Raw genomic sequence first — 20,277 nt, 5'->3', positions numbered from 1 at the left:
AGTTATAGCTTGTTCCTAGTTCTACAGTCATAGGAATGTAGGCTTACATAGGATTTTATCACTTTTTCTCTCTCTCTGAAGGACTAGGCAATATGAAATGCTAGTCTTCTTTCCATCAATTTGTGGGGGACACCACTTTTTTGCGGCTTTCCACAATCCGTATTGAACATCTTCTATACAAGCTCCATAGGGATTAATACAAAGCATTCAAGAGCACAGATGCACATCTTTTAATATTAATGTACCTTTTGAAGGCAGTGCGCCTGCTGATTCTACCATATTCTGCTCCCACAACCAAAGGAGCGAAAACCAAAAATTTACATTTGCAATAGATCGATATTCAAAACAGAAAACTTAACTGTGTTTCCACTAGACAAAAGGAAACAAAGATTCAACCTTTTTTCTTTATACTTCATTGGAATATATCTATTATTCCCCTTTTAAAATCTACAGGGTGCGGGATTAAAACTGCCTCCTAGAAGAGCTAATGAATTTAGCCCTCTTTTTTATGTTCCTTCATTTCAAAAAATAAAATCCTTTGAAAGAAAGGCCAGAGGAAGTTGTTCCAATTAGAGCCTCATCGGAAATTATCTATTTTCGGCCAGTGTCAAGAACAAAACTATATTCCTGCTAGTATGATGGTCTATTGAACATGATCAGCAGCTGCAGTGGCTGTCTCTGGGCAGGTTTTAGAATATAATTAGGTTTCTAGCTATTGCCATTATGCAGTGAGATGAAGTTCAATGGTTTTATGGCAGTCATAAATACGAGGCTTTTATGTGAATTTCCACAAAAATATCATCAATCTCCAAATGCAAACGTCACCTGTGGCTTGCTAATTAAAGAGGTGAAATAATACTACTGTTCCAAAAAAAGGAAAAAAAAAGTAGCTCTGATGCCAGTGCTTTCGTAGCATTGCTAAAAATACAAAAGGCAGGGAAGGAGGGAGAGATGACGCAGGTCTGGAAATAGCCAAAAGCAGAAGAGGGGGAAATGGAGCGGGAGGAAGAGGAGGAGGGGGAGAAGTAATAGTCCCTGGAAATTACTGCTAAATAAGGAAGCAAAAAGTAGGCAAAATATAATATTCTAAATAAAGAACATTTCCCATTTAGAATTGTCTATATATACACTAAAAGGGACATGGGTGGTGCTGTGGCTTAAACCACAGAGCCTAGGATCTGCCGATCAGAAGGTTGGCAGTTCGAATCCCCGCAACAGGGTGAGCTCCCATTGCTCGGGCCCTGCTCCTGCCAACCTAGCAGTTCGAAAGCACGTCAAAGTGCAAGTAGATAAATAGGTACCGCTCCGGCGGGAAGGTTAAAGGCGTTTCTGTGCACTGCTCTGGTTCGCCAGAAGCAGCTTAGTCATGCTGGCCACATGACCCGGAAGCTGTACGCCAGCTCCCTTGACCAATAAAGCAAGATGAGCGCTGCAACCCCAGAGTCAGCCACGACTGGACCTAATGCTCAGGGGTCCCTTTACCTTATATATAAACTAGTTAATCCTCCTAAATAGTTTACAAAAAATGGAAAGAGTTCACAGAATTGCTGTCTATTGCATAAAGCCTTGGAATGCTTTTTATGTTAGTTGCACCATAAAACCGCCCCGGCACAGATGAATAGAGAGGAGGTGTGTTTCTCTCTGGTGTTTTAATATGCTCCTACTACTGTGACTACAACTACAAATCTGTTCAGTTTCAATGGTGTATTGGAAGCTGTACACCACAGAAATGGTGTGGACTTTGTTCAGGGGATGTTAAATTTGCATTATACTCTAAACAGAGGGCAATGGAGGCTGGGGAGAATAAAATGGGGTGCCTGTCCTAAAATTGACAAGGAAGAAATTTTGCTAAAAATGTGGCTGGCTGCTGAGTCACTAATTATATAAAGCCAGAAGTAGGTGGGGCCTACTTCTCATATTGTTGTGTGGATGCCTGATTATTGTCCTCCAAAGCAACTGCTCTATTCTGAACTTTAAAATGGAAAGCATAATGCTGGTGGTCAATAAAAGAGGTTAAAAGACTCTCTCAAGGCAAATCTTTAAAAATGTAGTATAAACACTGACAAATGGGAAACACTGGCCTGCGAGCGCTCCAATTGGAGAACAGCCTTTATCAAAGGTGTCATGGGCTTTGAAGATGCTCAAACTCAGGACAAAAGGGAGAAACGTGCTAAGAGGAAGGCACATTTTGCAAAGCCTCACTGTGATCAACTCCCACCCAGAAACCTATGTACCCCATTGTAGAAGGACATGTGGATCCAGAATTGGCCTCCATAGTCACTTACGGACTCACTGTTAAAACCGTTTTTATGGAAGACAATCTTACTCAGCTACAAGTGATCGCCAAAGAGTAGAAGAAGATTCCACTGACCAGCTGAATCTCCACATGGGCAAAAATGGGTCACCTGATATCATGCTATCATCATGACATCATGTGATTGAAAGGTAGATGACTTCATTCACACCTCAGACTTGGCCAATAGGGGGTAGGGGAAATATGAATAGGGTTCACCACTAGATCCAGTTCCCTACTCTTGAATCAATCTTCTTTATTTATCACAATGGACTCTCTCACTTGTTAACAATGGGCACTTGCCAAGTGACGTGGTTTATAAGGTTGTATGTATCTCACAGCTGTACATATGGAGAAATGACATTAAAAAAGAAAGAAAAAGTCCCTTCACCAGGTCTATGTACTCGTCCTACAAAGAATCTGGCACTACATCTTCCCAGGCATGTACTTACATCACTGTTGACAACTTCACTGTCATTGATTACAAATCTATAGCTGGCATCAGCTGAAATGCTCTCAGCCTGAAGCCAGAAACGAACTTGGCCTCTGTCCAAAACCTCATAGGTTAATTCAGACTTCAGAGGGATTGCTGGAGGGAAAAGAGCAGAGCACAAAAGCAAACACATGAAGGATTTTTTTTCCCCTTTCCTTTCTTTTCTGCTTTGGAATAACTTAGCCAAAGATAAGTCCCAGCAGTTTAAAGCTTTTGAGAGTCTTCAGCAACAAACAAGTGAAATGTTATGAAAGCTAAATGGAACCCCTCCATGGTATTTGCACAGATGTGTATTAAAGCTGGTTTTGCATGAGTCAGAGCACAAGCTGAAGTGCATATTTATTGCACTATTTAGGGCTTTTAAATACATAATCCAGCAAATATTAGACATATCCAAGCTGAATCCATTCATCCAAATACATTTGCAGTGGTGAAGAAGATCTCTCTTAAACAGAAACTAATATTTGCATTTAATTAATAGAAGGATAAGCAAGCTGCTCTATTTAAAAAAAAAAACACTTTTCATTACTTTACTCCAATCAACGGAGTGTAAATATATTCCTTCTGGGACTGAATATTAGATTCAGAAGTCCTACTTACTTGGATTTCTGATTTCATGGCTTAGTGTCATCAGACGTTCAAGCTCTGAAATGAAGGACAATTTTCATGTTTTAATTTATTCTGACAGTCAAAATAAATGTTAAGAACAGTATATGACTCCATAAAGCACTAATAATCTTTTTTTTTTCCATTTCGGTGAAGGAGATACCTATGAAAAGTCAACTTTTGCAAATGAAAGAATATGAGAAGAGACAGAGAGTTTGAAAAGGGCCGTATACCTCATGCAGAATGTCCCAGGTTCAATCCCTGTCATCTCCAAAACAGAATTGGGGAGACCCCTTTCCGAAATTATAGAATTATTGCAGAATTGTAGAGTCGGAAGGGACCACAAGGGTCATCTAGTCCAACCCTCTGCAATATTTTGCCCAATGTGGGGCTCAAACTCACAACCTTAAGATGAGAGTCTCATGCTCTACCAACTGAGCTATCCAGCCCTGGAGCTCTGCTGCCTGTCATTGTCAAGAATACTGATCTAGATAGACCAAAGGTCTGACATGGTTTAAGATGGCTTTCTACATTTCTAAGTTCAGAATGAAATATACTAAAAGCAAAAGGTAAAATGTCTAAAACAAGCAGGGCCAGGGGCTGAGTGAGACTGCCACCTTAGGCAGCCGATTTGGAGTGTCACGAAAGGGCAAGAGATTGGTGGTTATTTAAATTACTAGCGTTGTATTTACTGCCAGGGAAGGGTGCTTATGAGATGTGCCAAAATAGCATGACTGCCCTTTGTTAAGATGCACTTTGGGTACAATGAAGAAAGGGCATTTGCGGTTCCACCTCAGGATGAAAATTGTCTTGGGCCAGCCCTAATCCAACATCTACGTCTCTCATTTCTCTGCTGAGCTGACCCTGTTCCCTGGTGACTCCTCTTGAAAGGGTCTCCTTTCAGCGTTTGCAAAAGAGAATGAAAGCTGGTGGATAGGAAATGTTTACAAAGATACACAGCAAATGTCAATAAATCCTCATAGAAATTGTGCAAAAGGCTAGGTTCTACATAGCTGGATACAGAGATTAGCCCTACTTAACACATTAGAATTGCTAATGAGAGCTCAGAAAATGGAACTAATTGCACAATGTGCAAATTTGCAAATAACAAAGAAAAGGCAAAATTAGCAAGTGAAACATCAAGGAAACCCAACAGATAGTTCTATCTCATTTTTAAAATGTATTACGTACGCGGGTGGCGCTGTGGGTTAAAGCCTCAGTGCCTAGGGCTTGCCGATCGAAAGGTTGGCAGTTCGAATCCCCGCGGCGGGGTGTGCTCCCACTGTTTGGTCGCAGCGCCTGCCAACCTAGCAGTTCGAAAGCACCCCTGGGTGCAAGTAGATAAATAGGGACCGCTTACTAGCGGGAAGGTAAATGGCGTTTACGTGTGCGGCTCTGGCTCGCCAGAGCAGCGATGTCACGCTGGCCACGTGACCCGGAAGTCTCTTCGGACAGCGCTGGCCCTTGGCCTCTTTGAGTGAGATGGGCGCACAACCCTAGAGTCTGTCAAGACTGGCCCGTACGGGCAGGGGTACCTTTACCTTTACCTTTTAAGGCCCATTCATTTCAAAGATTTCCTAGTTTGTGGGGAAACATGAATCCTAGAGCTTGTGGGATAAATGTGATATAAATGTAATATGATCAATAAGGACTGAGCACCTTAGAATTGTATCCAGAAATAAGCCTATATAAATTATTATTATTATTACTATGCGTCTTGCCTTGCAACCTGAGTCATATGCCACATGTGTAGATATGTTTTATGTGTTACAAGTCTTTCATTACATGTGTTTTATTATGATGTTTTCATCATCTTTGCTTGTCTGTTAAAATCTGTTTGCTTGTTTGTTTTGTTTTGTTTGTTGGCTATAAACTGAACTTGGCTGAACTTTTGATTTGGATCTGATGCTAACAATAATAATAGTAAATGGTTGTAGTATTGTGGCTCTTGAGTTACTGGTGCTCTTGACGGCGCAGAGTGTCTTCCACCAGCTTAGTCTGGTGACCCAACTATTTGGACAGGGATAACATAGATAGCAATCTATGCTCTGAAAACCTCCAAGTTAAACTATTGCTTCGAAAACAGTTCGGAAGCTTCAGTTAGTGCATAATATAGCTACCCAACTATTGAGAGGTTCAAAGTGAACAGATCATACAATGCCAATCTGGTTACAACTACACTGGCTACCTGTATGCTTCTGAGCCCAATTCAAAGTCCTAGCTTTGATCTATAAAGCTCTTTATGGCTCAGGACCCCAATATCTTCTAGAATGCCTCTCCACAGATAAACCTAACTGGACTCTTAGATCATCTTCTGAGGCCCTTTTCAAGCTCCCCTCTCTGAGGGAAGCTCAGAGGGTTGTGACAAGGGTCTTTTCAGTTGTGGCACCCTATCTGTGGAGTGTTCTCCCCAAGCAAGGTCTACCTTTTTTGACATCTTTTTGGCCTCAGGATATCATTTTTTCCCAGGCTTTTGAAAGACTGAGATGTGAGATGCTGCTTTGTTCCTAATGTGCTGCCAAGCTTATTGTGGTTGTTATGGGGTTAGTCCCCCCCCCCCTGTTTTTATGATATAATGTATTTAGATTTATGTTTTTTAATATGTTGTAAGTCGCTTGGAAACCTTAGTGTACCAAGTGACCATCAAGTCAAATAATTAACAATCAAAGTAGTAGTAGAGCTGGAAAATTATACATCTCTATTGACTTTTCTATTGCTTAAGCAGTATTTAATTATATCAAACATTTCTTCTTGTTGTTGTTTTTAAAAAAGCCAAATTCTAGAATCTGAAAATTTGAAAAAATGTCTTTCCTTAAAAAATTTAATAGCTTCATGTCGTCTTTGGCATAGAAACAATGAAGGGTGAGATGCATACATTTGATTTGGGGGTTAATAAAGTTCCCTGTTTAGCTTTATATAACTCTGCCATGCCCTTTAAAGAATACAAGATTATTTTCTTACCTTCTTCATCCATAATAAAACTGGATGAAATACCATCAGTATCGCTAACAGCAACAGCATAGGTTCCCAAATCATCCTTGTCAGGTTTCATAAAATAAAGTTTAGAACTAAAAAATAAAGTACAAAAAAAGACGGGTCACTACTTATTTGCTAAAAGTATCCTGATTTTCAAAGACTTCTTTAAAACAACTGTAGAACTTACTGTTCTCCAACTGTTTCAACTTTATATTTCTCATGATCTTCTATCTCTTCATAGAATTTACTCCAAGCAAAATGAGAAGCATCTGAAATTTCTTTGCAGTCAAAGGCAAGGTAAATATTGCCTTCTTCATCCACACCTGCAGTGATTTCCTTAGTGTCTGCAATATATGATTGCCATGAGAAATGTAATTATTAAGGGGATGTATGGGTTCTGTATGGCGGGGTGAATGTTGATTCAATTAAGAGAGTCTTAAAGTCTGGAATGTTCCTTTAATTAGTTCAATTTGCTGCTGAAGCCAGAGGGAAGAAGCAGCTTACAAACAGAGAGAGCAAGCAAGTTTATTTTAAGAGCTTGCAACAGTGGGGAAATGGGGCCATTGCAGAGATATTACTATACCATCTAGCATTTTCACACAGTGAAGTTTCAGAAAGAGGACAGGGTTAGAATTGGGAGGCGGTTTCTACATGAAAGTAGAAACCAACATAAAACTCAGGGCTTCAGCAAAAAGCAAAAATGGCTTTAGGGGTGCACTTTGACCTCTTTGGGTCTCAACCCTTTGGCTTTATGGTCAGATAGCAAAATAAATACATCTAGCACTTCCAGAGTTTAAAAAGTTACACCACGTTGTACATATTTGGGCATTTTAGAAGTATAGTGGTCAATATCATGTCTTCGTACCTGGTCTAGCCTGGACCAGCACAGCTTCAGAAACATCCGAGGCCTTGCCTACACCAGCATCATTCACTGGACGAATTCGAAATACGTAAGATCTGCCCTCATGTAATTCGGTGACCTTAAAAAAAATACAGACAATGAAGTGCTTTCAACTAACAGCAAGATGGGGGTAAATTAGAAGTGACAACATTCCAAATACTACAGCAAATAACTTCCAAGTACTCTCCTTCCTAAGGGACGCGGGTGGCGCTGTGGGTTAAACCACAGAGCCTAGGACTTGCCGATCAGAAGGTCAGCAGTTCGAATCCCTGCAACGGGGTGAGCTCCTGTTGCTTGGTCCCTGCTCCTGCCAACCTAGCAGTTCGAAAGCATGTCAAAGTGCAAGTAGATAAATAGGTACCGCTCCGGCAGGAAGATAAATGGTATTTCCGTGTGCTGCTCTGGTTTGCCAGAAGTGCCTTAGTCATGCTGGCCACATGACCCGGAAGCTGTACGCCGGCTCCCTCGGCCAATAAAGCGAGATGAGTGCTGCAACCCTAGAGTCAGCCACGACTGGACCTAATGGTCAGGGGTCCCTTTACCTTTACCTTTACTCTCCTTCCTTGGAGGTGTTTAAGCAGAGGTTGGATGGCCATCTGTCATGGACGCTTTAGTTGAGATTCCTGCATTGCAGGGGGTTGGACTAGATGACCCGGGGGTCCCTTCCAAGTCTAAGATTTTCTACCTTTTGATAACGGTGTGATGTTGGCTTCTCGTTGAATGTGAACCATTCTTCTCCTTCCTCCTCCTTGTAGTCCACAAAATATCCACTAACAGGGCTGCTGCCAATGTAAACAGGTGCTTTCCAGAGAATCACAAGGGATGTATCCCTAACCTCACAAAACGTAAGATCGTAGGGAGGGCCTAAAGAAGATGGATCATAAATGGATGTCAAGAAGAGAAATGAGGGAGAAAGTCAGTTCAGTTCACATTTAAAGGCAAACTTCACTCAATAGCACTTTTTAACGTATGCATAAAAATGCATACATTGGTGAAAATAACATACTGGAATGTATTATATTAGGGTGAATTGCTTTGCAAAAATTTGTATATCCACAATGGTTAGTTGATGTCTATTTTTCACTCTTTAATAGGTTTTTTTTGTTGGTTTTGTTTCTATTGCTGTAAACTGCTTTGACATATTCTTAATGATATAGTAGTATACAAATAATTTTATAAAGAAATAAAATTACATACAAATGTGTCTATTGAGAGAAATTTGCACTAGCATGCTGCTGAAATTTCATGGGGGCTTTAAAAAAAAAGAATCACAAATGAATGTGGAAATGTTGTGAACTGAAAATTGGAAGAAAAAAAATTCTCTCAGCAACAAGTTAAAAGAGCAGGCTTGGAAGAAGTAGGAACAAAGCCCATTGCTTCCTTCAACAATATTAAATTATGTCAGAATTGGATCCACAGTTCAGCCAAAATCCACAGATGGCAAAACTGGAGAGGCCATTTCATTGAATGTTCTCTAGGGGGGAACCTGAAATTTCCTGACTGTTCAGGAGGAGCTGAAAAGAAGAGCATTTTCCAAACATTTCTCAGAAAACTCTTTTCTGAGAAATGTCAGTCCAGTCCTAATTACCACCTCGCAAACAGGTTCATCCCCTGTTTTCCTGTACAAGAGTGATACATTAGAATTCAAGAGCATAGATTGCTAAATGGAATTTAGTAGTTTCAATCTGAGGTAAGAGGCATTTCAATGGGAGATTCCATGTGTTCAAACAGTATTTTGTGTGTGTGTGTGGATGCACAAATGCTTCCTTTAAATACAGTTTTAATTTATTACTGTTCTGATGTGCCAACCTGCTCCACTGAGTTTAGAACTAACTTTGTCACCGAATACAAATGATTTCATTAACACTTATATTGATTTTACTGTTTCCACATGAATAGCATGCACAAAATGGAAACTAGTATTCGCCACTGAAGTCCTTCAAGGCAGCAAGTAGTGTTTGAATTTCTATTGCAAAGGGTTTGTATCAATCTGCTTGTGTTTTGTGAGGAAGTACTTTTCATGGTAATGGAACAACAACAAAAAGGCATGAAGTGGAAGGCTAGAGAAAAATTCAAGGAATGTAATGATATTTCCCTCGAATCCAGCTATAAGCAGGTGCCTTATTCATGTCTTTCTATGTTGAGAGGCTGAATCTTTACTTCATGATTTATTTTTCTATAGCTGTCATTGAGAGTTCCAGTGCAACGCAGCTTACCACATTAATATTTATATACCCAAATATGAAAATACTCTCATATAAAAAGAAGCGCAGCAGGTTTGTGCCACAATTTCCCAACGTAATTCAAACTGCTTTATTCAAATAATGCAGGACAAGCCCATCATTTCCCTACTTCTAGATGCGTCTATTAAAGACTAAGAGACTAGCCTGAAATTCTGCAAACATGTGCAGAGGCAATAATCCAAAGTGGAAGGTTATAGAAAGGACTCAAAGAAGTAAATAGTGATTCCCTTTTTCTCTCAGCGTGATTATAGTCACTTTCTTGAGATTGGAATCTATTTATGATCAAAAGCTTGAGGCTGAAGACGTATTCCCTTCAAATGAAACAGACAAACAACATTACCTAGAAGCTTCTGTTTGCTTTGATTAATTAGAGAGCTGGGCAAGCTATCTGAAGCTCACCTTGGAAGAACTTGGAAAGTTTCCAGGAGTGGAGATAGGAAAATTTGGGTCATTTTTTGAATACTTTTGTTGTTTTTGTTGCAAATGCAGAAACCCTTGGCAGAATGATCATTTTCCTGAGCACTTGGGCCCTGATGCTCTGTTAGCCCAAGTGTCAGAGGAATATAGATGGGGAGAGAAAGGAAACCTTGGAATGACTCCTTGCATGCCGCCATTGTTGCTGCTTCCCTCACTATTTGACAAATAAGGGAAGGAGTAATGGTGTTTCAGTGGATAAGAAGGCTTTTTTTTTGGGGGGGGGAGGACTGACAGGGATAGTATGCGGGCATTTTTCCAAGTCCTCAGATTGACTTTGAGAAACAAACTGAGATCTTTTAATTGATTGATTTTTTTAAAAAAAGATTGCATATCATTTCTGAGTTCATCTAAAGAAAGATTAAGGTCGCTCACCCACCAGTTATTGAGCACACTTCTGACAATATTCTCTCCACTGATGAACTAACCACAGTTGATTCACCAAATGGAAGGGGACATATGTGCCATCTCTAGGGGACCCTGGGTGCCAAGGCACCCACAAAAGTTTCACAGTGGGTGCCCAGTCGGGTGCCCTATGGTGTCGCATGTGTGATGTCACATAGCACCCCTAAGCCTGATGGGGCTCAACGCAGCCACTGGAGGCTCTGACGGGGCCCCTCACGCCATGTGACATCACGTGTGTGCCATGTTGGGCTGTGTGTCACCATGTGATGCCATGCATGTGGCAAGCGTGACATCACACCCACCCACACACCAGGCACCCTCAATGTGGGGCAAAATCTGGCATGCCTGGAAGGGAATGGAGTCATGATTGGCTGTTAGCAGCCCACAGGCCTGGTGTTGCTTTCCCCTGATAAACTATGAAAACCTTTTCTTATGACAAACTGGAGTACTGTGCTTAAAACTCAAACATATTAAATTACGACTGCCATTGTCAAGTGATAACGTTTGAACTGTCACTCATTTTCAAAAACGCATTCCCTTTATGAATGGCCAAACTACTTACCAGGTTCTGGCATTGTCCAAGCCTCACATTTGAAATGCTCGCTGGGTTCAGATGCCTGCCCTATGCCAGCGATATTTGCGGCAGCAATTTTGAATTCATAGTAGGCGTTTTCTGTCAAATCCTCTACCTTTGCAGAACAGTTGACATTAAAAACAAATTTAACGTGGGTAATATTCACATGACCTTCTTAACAGAAGTAAGACATTCAAAATCTTCTCATTTATTGGGAGTTAACTTCCGTACTGCTTTAATCTAAATAACCAAGTTAATTTAAAAAGAAAAAATAGGGAGGAGAGCCCTTTAGCTATTTAAATATGGACAGGTTCCAAAAGAGAAGCAATGGCTGGTCTGTTTAAAATAAAATTTCTAATGGGAAACTGTCCTGTGGGACTTTTAATGGTTGTCTTTTTATAACATGAGATTTTGTTGGCAATAGATAACAGATGAAATAAGCTACCTTCCAGAATCATTCATCGAACAGCAACAAGTAACAGTAAGATGTAGCTAGAAATCAACCACAGCTCAAACATGCTGGCCAATTGTGTGTCGAGGTCCCCAAGCCACCCCCCAAATAACTCACAATGCACACTTAATTTTTGTTTAAGGTTTTTGGCATAATTTTGGCCACAACTTTATTTAAATACAAAACCGTGAGTGGTTGTTTAGGCATTGGTTAAGACTATCTGTCCCCCCTAATTTGTATGGTTTCATCACAGCCAGAATTACATCTTAAAAATAAAGTGATATTAAGTCTAAATACCAAAGTTTGAAAGCAATACTGACCGTATAAATCCTCTCTTTAATAAGAGAAGAGTTGACTTCATGCCAGTTGTGATGATGTAGCTCTCGTTTGTCTATGTAATAACCCAGAATATTTGACCCACCACTGAATCGTGGAAGCTTCCAGCCAATGGTCATTGAGTGGCCATCACAGTTGAGAAGTGTGAGACCATAAGGAAAGGAGGGGCAGGCTTAAAGAAATCAAGCACATGAAATATTATAACAATGTCCAAATTGAACATCTCGCATAATACCAAATTGCTTCTTTTCTACCTATCAGTTGCGTTATGGTGAAATAATGGTTTCAGACTCAGCTAACAAATTTAAGAATATACATAATCCTATGCATGTCTACTCAGAAGCAAGTCTCATAGCGCTCATTGGGGTCTACCTTAAACACATTATAGGTAAAGAAAGGCTTAACTAAGGCATTATTTCCCATCAGCCCATCTTCCATGTTTCCTTGCGACAGCATTAACATAAAACAGCTAGGTTAATCATCTTCCTAATGTCCTAAAGACCCCAAAGATTAGATTGTTCAGAACCTATTTTAAGTTCCTACCCTTCTTCTTGAGCAACTAAATTCCTTTAATGAGCCAAGCTAACAAGGGTTGTCCTATATTGCAGTGACTCCCCACATCCTACTGGAATGTGCCATGCCATTCCTCAAATGGAAACTTCTGATAATGTGAAACAGTCCCATGCTATTGGGACACGAAGCAGTGTGCTACATGTTATACAGCACATGACAGAGTCACTGCAGGGAGGTGGCTCACCGCTTGGATCAGGTAACACATATGCCAGCCCTGTGACACTTGTGAGTACAAAAGAGTTCTCAGTGTGATTTTGTTGCTGTTACTGAATCTGGATCATTACAAAACATCACTTACTGAGGGCTGCTTGTACTGTTATAGGTTCAGACTCCTGAGAATTTTCACTCATTCCCACTGCATTTGCAGCCTTCACACGAAAGATGTATTTCTCTCCTGTTGCTAAGCCATGCACAGCAAATCTGAAAGAAATCGGAATGGAGGCTGTTACAGGAATTGAATGGAAAGATGTATACGTGGACTATATTACATAATGAGAATTCCTGACCTATATTTGGATCTGATATCCCACTTTATCACTACCCGAAGGAGTCTCAAAGCGGCTACCATTCTCCTTTCCTTTCCTCCCCCACAAAAAAACACTCTGTGAGGTGAGTGGGGCTGAGAGACTTCAAAGAAGTGTGACTGGCCCAAGGTCACCCAGCAGCTGCATGTGGAGGAGCGGAGACGTGAACCCAGTTCACCAGATTATTAGTCTACTTCTCTTAACCACCACACCACACTGGCTCTCATCAAAACTATGTTCTATGTGAGCAAATTTGATGCATTGTTGAATATAATTTCTGCAACATCTCCCTTCAAACGAGTTGGGAAAGATGTACACATTTGATTCTAGCGCTCTTCATAGTTCCTGTGCCCTCAGAGGTTCAGGGGCCGGTGGACCAGAAGAGGGCATTCTCTGTGGCAGCCCTTAAATTGTGGAATTCCCATCCTCACATGATGCATTTGGCACCTTCATTCCAAAGTTTCCATCATATGCCAAAGACAGATCTCTTTGCTTTTGGCACTTGATGTATTTATATTATATGCCCTAGGGCCTAATGGTTAAAAGGAGGCAATAAATGCAGTTAAGTAACAATAATTACAACAATAACCACTTGTGTGGTATATTCAGTGCTTTTCTTCTTGAAAAATGGTGCTTGAGTACTACCAGAAAAAGCACTTATCTTATTAAGCATCAAATTAATGGGGAAATGAAGAGTTTGGTATCTAGAGAATACAGTGGTACCTTGGGTTACATACGCTTCAGGTTACATACTCCACTAACCCAGAAATAGTACCTTGGGTTAAGAACTTTGCTTCAGGATGAGAACAGAAATCGTACTCCGGCAGCACGGCAGCAGCGGGAGACCCCATTAGCTAAAGTGGTGCTTCAAGTTAAGAACAGTTTCAGGTTAAGAGCAGACCTCCGGAACGAATTAAGTACTTAACCACTGTAATTTGAAGGTAGCTGAAGCTAAGAAGCTCTGAACCTAGTCAATGTCCATCCAAAATTCATGTAAGGCTCTGAAGTTGTTTGACCAAAGGGCAGATTTTTTAAAAAAGGGAAAAGAAAGGTAATAAATCAAATCATCACAATTCCCTTTACCTGTTATAGCCTATGGGCTTATGGTTACAAGGTTCCCAGTGATTCGATCCTGCCACAGAACAGTCAATGTAGTAGCCAAACAGGTCTTCTTCATGTTTTGGCTTGTCCCACTGGACAACAACAGAGGTTTTTGTGTTTCTTGTTGCCACTATACGTCCCGGAGCAGAAGGAACAACTGTGCCACAAGAAGAGAAGGTTTCGTTTGTAACTTATTTGCATATCAACATATAGCCAGCTTACTCGCCAGCTCTTGGTACACCAACAAATAACTACTTAGCACACAATATCCCAGTTGCTGAACCAGCACAATACCAATGCAATACAGCCCAAAGCTAAGCACTTTTCAGTCCTAGCAATTTTAATGGGAAAGTGTGATGATGCCAATGTCTGGAAATAATGCGTTCAAGATACCCTCTCAGCTTCCAAAGAGAGATTCTTTGTCCTGAAATTTGTACTGTTCTTGGAATTCAAAATGAGGCTATGGATGCTTACAGACTCTCTATTTTGGATGGGATTCAATCACATGCCAGGAAATTCAGGCTGCACAATTAAAGAAGATCTAGTGATCTTTCAAAACAAACCTGCTTCCCCAAAATGTTAGACTTTTTGCAGTAAGGAAAGTAATGGGGAAATGCACTGAATAGTATAGGGTAGCACTTGCTTGACAAACTGAGGTCTAATTTCCTACAAAAAGAATCAGGATGAATGTTCATTAAGTAGCCTGTGTAGTCTAATCTCTCCATGAGCAAATTCGGATAAATGCTCAATAAACAGGCTGTCTGGAAGTGACCTATGTTGTGTTTACATGCTAATTTTGTGCCTATGCAGTCTTTGCTAATCAGAGTGGGTGATCAAACCCAGCAGCCACTGTTGACAAATGCTCAGAAGTTGATTACTATAAACCCCTAACCCCAATGGAATTATCTTTGATTGCTGTACTTCACTAGAACTTTTTAAAATGGGAAACTCATTTGCAGAAGAACATCTTGGCTCCTGAGCAATCAATTGGCCCAGGAACTTCCAAGATCAAAAAAACCAGGTACGTCTCAAAGGCATATAGCATGTAAATGTGACCTTTAAAGTTATTCACGGGGAAAGGTATTTAGAGAAATAAGCAAAATCTCAAAACAGGATGTACAATGTAATCCATACCTAGGTTTATTAACAAACTTCAAAGATACCCAACTTAAATTATGACACAAGGAACTTATCACTTTTCTTTTGGTTGTGGCACAATTGCTTGTATCAAAATGGGAAATGATTTGATCCCCTACACATCACACAATGGAAACAGAATATATGGACAATTGCTTTATCTGAGAAACTAAGAGAGTGGACGTGGGTGGTGCTGTGGGTTAAACCACAAAGCCTAGGGCTTGCCAATTAGAAGGTCAGTGGTTCGAATCCCCACGATAGGGTGAGCTCCTGTTGCTCGGTCCCTGCTCCTGCCAACCTAGCAGTTCGAAATCATGAAGTGCAAGTAGATAAATAGGTACCGCTCTCGTGGGAAGGTAAATGTGTGCTGCTCTGGTTCGCCAGAAGCGGCTTAGTCATGCTGGCCACATGACCCAGAAGCTGTTCGCCAGCTCCCTTGCCCAATATAGCGAGATGAGTGCCACAACCCCAGAGTCGTCCACTACTGGACCTAATGGTCAAGGGTCCCTTTACCTTAAGGTCCGTATAGTAAAAGCTATGGTTTTCCCAGTAGTGATGTATGGAAGTGAGAGCTGGACCATAAAGAAGGCTGATCGCCGAAGAATTGACGCTTTTGAATTATGGTGCTGGAGGAGACTCTTGAGAGTCCCATGGACTGCAAGAAGATCAAACGCATCCATTCTTAAGGAAATCAGCCCTGAGTGCTCACTGGAAGGACAGATCGTGAAGCTGATCGTGAGGCTCCAATACTTTGGCCACCTCATGAGAAGAGAAGACTCACTGGAAAAGACCCTGATGTTGGGAAAGATTGAGGGCACAAGGAGAAGGGGACGACAGAGGACAAGATGGTTAGACAGTGTTCTCGAAGCTACAAACATGAATCTGACCAAACTGCGGGTGGCAGTGGAAGACAGGGGTGCCTGGCGTGCTCTGGTCCATGGGGTCACGAAGAGTCGGACACGACTGAACGACTAAACAACAAACCTTTACCTTTACCTTTAACTAAGAGATTACATGCACAGGATGATGCATGTATCCGATGACTGGCACACACCAACTAGGCATATATATTTATGGGAAAATTTGAAACATTTGTCTACTGTTTTGAGCGTGAAGGGAAGGTGGCTCTGCTTCTACATGGGGAAGACTGAGAGGAAAGGAGCTGCACCATGGCAACAGGTTCCGCCTCCTGAGTAGTAGCTCCCATCAATCTGGTGCCAATCTGCTGTCTCAACCATCACTGAAGCTGCCTTCGCTTGACCCACAGACCCTAAGCCGCATTGTGAGAATGTGTTTTCATCCCATAAAGGCTGTGTTGGATGCAAAATTTAGGAGTTTTCTCATGTTTATGCATTTGTTATTTTTTTATATCTGGCACTTCCTGCAATCAGGAGCACAAGATAGCTAACACTGCCTGAATAAAACAAAGATTCAATAAGAAAACCATAGTTAAAACCACAACATCATACTGTTCTCCTGACTTGGTTGGAAATAGAGATAAGCAGAATTCACTCATCGTAAATCATGTGTTTATTTCTTCTCGCTTGAAACTTTAACTGTGCTTAACTGTAGCTGAATCCTGCCCCACTAGCATTACAACAAATTTACTCTAGTTTGGTAGACAGAAACACCGATACAAATATACAAATGCTAAACAGCAATGCTGATTAAATTGTCATATAACTCCTCTTAAAAAGGTAGAAAGGTGAGATAGACATCTCTCTCTCTCTCTCTCTCTCTCTCTCTCTCTCTCTCTCTGTGTGTGTGTGTGTGTGTGTGTGTGTGTGTGTGTGTTACTATAAGAAAGAAGTCAGACCTCAATTTCTATGCCTTATCAGAAGAATATAATTTGAAGAGCTCTAGTTGCTAGGCAATATCCGGTCCATGGGCATGACTATGGATTTTGGTTGGGAGAATGATGAGTTGCCTCACAGGATTCACAATCACCTTTTAAATTTTGCCATATACATGGTATGCACAGTCTTGAACTTGCTAGCAGAACATTCTACTTTTCAGTGCCAACAGCACCCCAATATCACTTTTTGTTAACGTTTTAAAACCGACTTACCAATGGCCTCTTGTGCTTGAATAGGAGGTGTTATTTCAGAAGGATCGCTGATCCCATGCTTGTTTGCTGACAAAACTCGGAAAACATATGATTTCCCTTCAGCAAGGTCAAACACTGCATAGCGGGGAGATCTCACAGCCACTTGAGCGTTGACCCTCTGCCAGCTTCCACTGCCAACCACAGACTATTCGAAAATAAATAAATGAGTGTGATTATCACTACTTTGTAAAGGTTGTAGAAAAAGGTCCTTGAAATGCTTAGATCACTAAACCGTCAGCACAAATCCTTATTGTTTCCAGATAGTCAGCTGCCAACTATCCCGTTCGTTATCTGTCTAATATATGGGATCACTAAGCATGGATTCATGCCAAATAGAATGTAACGTGAGCCTTTTCTTTTACCTTGCAGGAGCTTGTCTGTTTGAAGTCTGTCATCAATAAGGGAATTATAAAAGCAGAGAGATTTTGTTTGCGTGTGCATGCGTGTGTGTGTATGTGTGTGAATAATAATAATCATCTTAAAACAGATGTTCCTCAAACAGGATTATTGTTTCCCAGAGTCTGGAAATTGTTTGCAGCAATCCGAGAATGAACTACTTTGTGAGCATTGCTCAGTCCTGATAACGGTGGTATTGCTACTGTTTTACTGTCCTTGTGATTATTAAGAATTAAGTAGGTTTATGCACATCCCTTGAAGTAAGCCCCACTGAACTCAATAGAGATTACTTCTGAGTAAACATATATAAAAGCTTGCGTTGCTAGTCACCTGAACTGGTTTTTTTCCTATTGCGCTTAGTATTGTGCCATTAGGGGATCCTCTTTTCTCCTGAGTATGTTCACTGAAAAAAGGGGCACGGGTGGCGCTGTGGGTTAAACCACAGAGCCTACAACTTGCCAATCAGAAGGTCGGCAGTTCAAATCCCGTGACGGGGTGAGCTCCCGTTGCTCGGTCCCTGCTCCTGCCAACCTGGCAGTTCAAAAGGACATCAAAGTGCAAGTAGATAAATAGGTACCGCTCTGGCAGGAAGGTAAACGGCATTTCCATGTTCTGCTCTGGTTTGCCAGAAGCAGCTTAGTCATGCTGGCCACATGACACAGAAGCTGTACGCTGGCTCCCTCGGCCAATAAAGAGAGATGAACGCCGCAACCCCAGAGTCGGTCACGACTGGACCTAATGGTCAGGGGTCCCTTTACCTTTATGTTCACTGAAAATAGGAAAGCAGGCACCAAACCTTGCCAAGAAAAGGAATTGGCAAATTTTCCTTTGGGAAGCAGAAAGACTCAGGGCAAGTGGTTAGTGTCAATGCACTTTCCATCCTCACAAACTCTTTTTAACAGGAAGGTTTCACTGTTTCTCGGTGGTGCATCAAATACAACTCTCACTTGTTCTCAGTCTAGACCAGGCCAACCAAGCCCTGGAAGAGCACTTTATTTTGAATGCATTGTGTTTTTCTGTTGCCCATGATAAAAAAAAATCAAAGTAACAAAACATTATATTTTTCTGGTCTTTTTCATCTTCCTCTTGCCTAGACTGGTTTGCTAATTCTATTGTTTTGCTTGCTGAAACCAGGGAAACTATCTGAAACAAAAGGGTATGTGGCCATGAAATGCCTTACAGCTGAATGCAACTATACGGCACAGTACCTTCTCAATGAAATATGATAATGGCTCTTTGCCACGGGGAACAGGTGGATCCCAGCTGAGTACGACATATGTTTTGCTGGTTTCTGAAGCGTGTACGTTGGTGGGAGGTCCTGGAATCTTAACATCGCCTAGAGGAGCAATAAACTCAGTAAGTGTTAAATGCCAGATTAACCTCCCAGGTCAGCGCTTATTTGAGAGCTTGTCTTCCTGAACTCCCTCACTAGAGTGCATTGCTTGGCTATTAAGGGCTATAGTATCAGCTTTACAGTTTATTAAAGTTGCCTCATTTCTATTTTAAGACATCCAAGCAAGCCAATTAAAAGGGAAGGATTGATTTTTCACAGGCAGTGTTAAAAAAAACCACAAAAATCTGAAGAGGGAACAAAAAAATAATCCATGTGTATTCGTCTCACAAGATCTTTGTTCTACTTTGATCACGTTTGAATCACTTTAATCTGCTGTACTAAATGGCTTGATAAAGTCTTCATGCTTTATGCAGATGTGAGACAGAGCTGATCAAAGACAGGAGCCCAAAAGCTTCCGCCCCTGAAAAATGAGCAAGGAGGAAAATTCGCTTGAAAGATCACAGCAATTAAGTATAAAACAGTACAGGTAAAGCACAGAGTAACGGAATAAATATATCTTCTCCACCAGGAATGATAACGAGAACCAATGACAAATGCAGCATAGGAATGGAGAAATGAGTCTCCAATCACCTTTGCCCTCAAATTCCCAACAGGCAACAATCTAAGACTTCCTAATTTGGGAAAACTGAGAAGTGACAAAGATCAGAGTGACTGCCCACACTGCCTTAGTTTGCCCAATCCATGCTTGTAACTCAGCAAAAGTGTCTGATATTGTTCCCACCTCATTCCCTATCTTGTCCTGAAGGGTGCAACTAGAATTTAGGGAAGATAACGGAATGCTGCCAAAAATAGTAAATCCTTCCTCATCTTTCTCTTGCAATGTCTAATAAGAAAAGGGTAAGATGTGACGTCATCACATTTCCTGTTTCCATGCCTCTGCATCCACAGAAATGGAGATGGGGAAAGGCGACTCAGGGTGCATTGCATATTTTGAATTTCCAAAATATAGGGTCATGGGCAGCAGAGGGAATCAGGCCCCTTGAAGCACCCAGATGGAATGCTCAAAGGATAAACACGCAAGGCTGTTTGCCCATTTCTACTGCATTTGCCCCCTTGTTTTTCTGGGCAAAGATATCACACCCCTCATTGTGACCATATCAATCAATCTTTATTACGGTCCAGAGACCCAACAAATCGTTACAAAGCAATGCACAATTCAGACAGCCTACCTCCAGGTTAAACAAGCATTTTGTTCAGACTTAAAGATAGGAATCATTGGTTCTTGCAACCACCGATAAAAACTTTGCCACTGCTAATGTTCTAATGTTTGTCCGGTCTTCCAATAGGAACCTGACATAGTGAGCCTCTGATTTTCCCGGGAAAGGTACCAGCA

General features: G+C 41.1%; 1 protein-coding gene and 1 long non-coding RNA gene across 2 annotated transcripts in view; one reads left to right on the top strand and one right to left on the bottom strand.

The window, feature by feature from the left end:
• The window catches only part of MYOM2 (myomesin 2), a 77,541-nt gene that overhangs the window by 19,417 nt on the left and 37,847 nt on the right, over positions 1-20,277 (bottom strand). Inside the window, exons 13-24 of the mRNA XM_083431898.1 lie at positions 18,799-18,970; positions 17,156-17,339; positions 13,933-14,107; positions 12,624-12,745; positions 11,733-11,924; positions 10,954-11,076; positions 7,955-8,133; positions 7,234-7,348; positions 6,556-6,712; positions 6,354-6,460; positions 3,387-3,431; positions 2,746-2,882 (exon numbers count right to left, since the gene is read on the bottom strand). Of these exons, the coding sequence (XP_083288024.1) occupies positions 2,746-2,882; positions 3,387-3,431; positions 6,354-6,460; positions 6,556-6,712; positions 7,234-7,348; positions 7,955-8,133; positions 10,954-11,076; positions 11,733-11,924; positions 12,624-12,745; positions 13,933-14,107; positions 17,156-17,339; positions 18,799-18,970 (1,708 nt within the window). The remainder of the gene's footprint in view (positions 1-2,745; positions 2,883-3,386; positions 3,432-6,353; positions 6,461-6,555; positions 6,713-7,233; positions 7,349-7,954; positions 8,134-10,953; positions 11,077-11,732; positions 11,925-12,623; positions 12,746-13,932; positions 14,108-17,155; positions 17,340-18,798; positions 18,971-20,277) is intronic.
• Positions 1-20,277, top strand: part of LOC310673433 — a 471,349-nt gene that overhangs the window by 431,805 nt on the left and 19,267 nt on the right. The gene's annotated exons all lie outside the window — the stretch shown is intronic.

The sequence above is a fragment of the Podarcis tiliguerta genome, assembly GCF_965153285.1.
Source record: "Podarcis tiliguerta genome assembly, chromosome: 3".
In the NCBI taxonomy this organism is placed as follows: Eukaryota; Metazoa; Chordata; class Lepidosauria; order Squamata; family Lacertidae; genus Podarcis; species Podarcis tiliguerta.
Note: the sequence above shows the minus strand (reverse complement) of the source record. Positions and strands in the feature narration are given on the sequence as shown.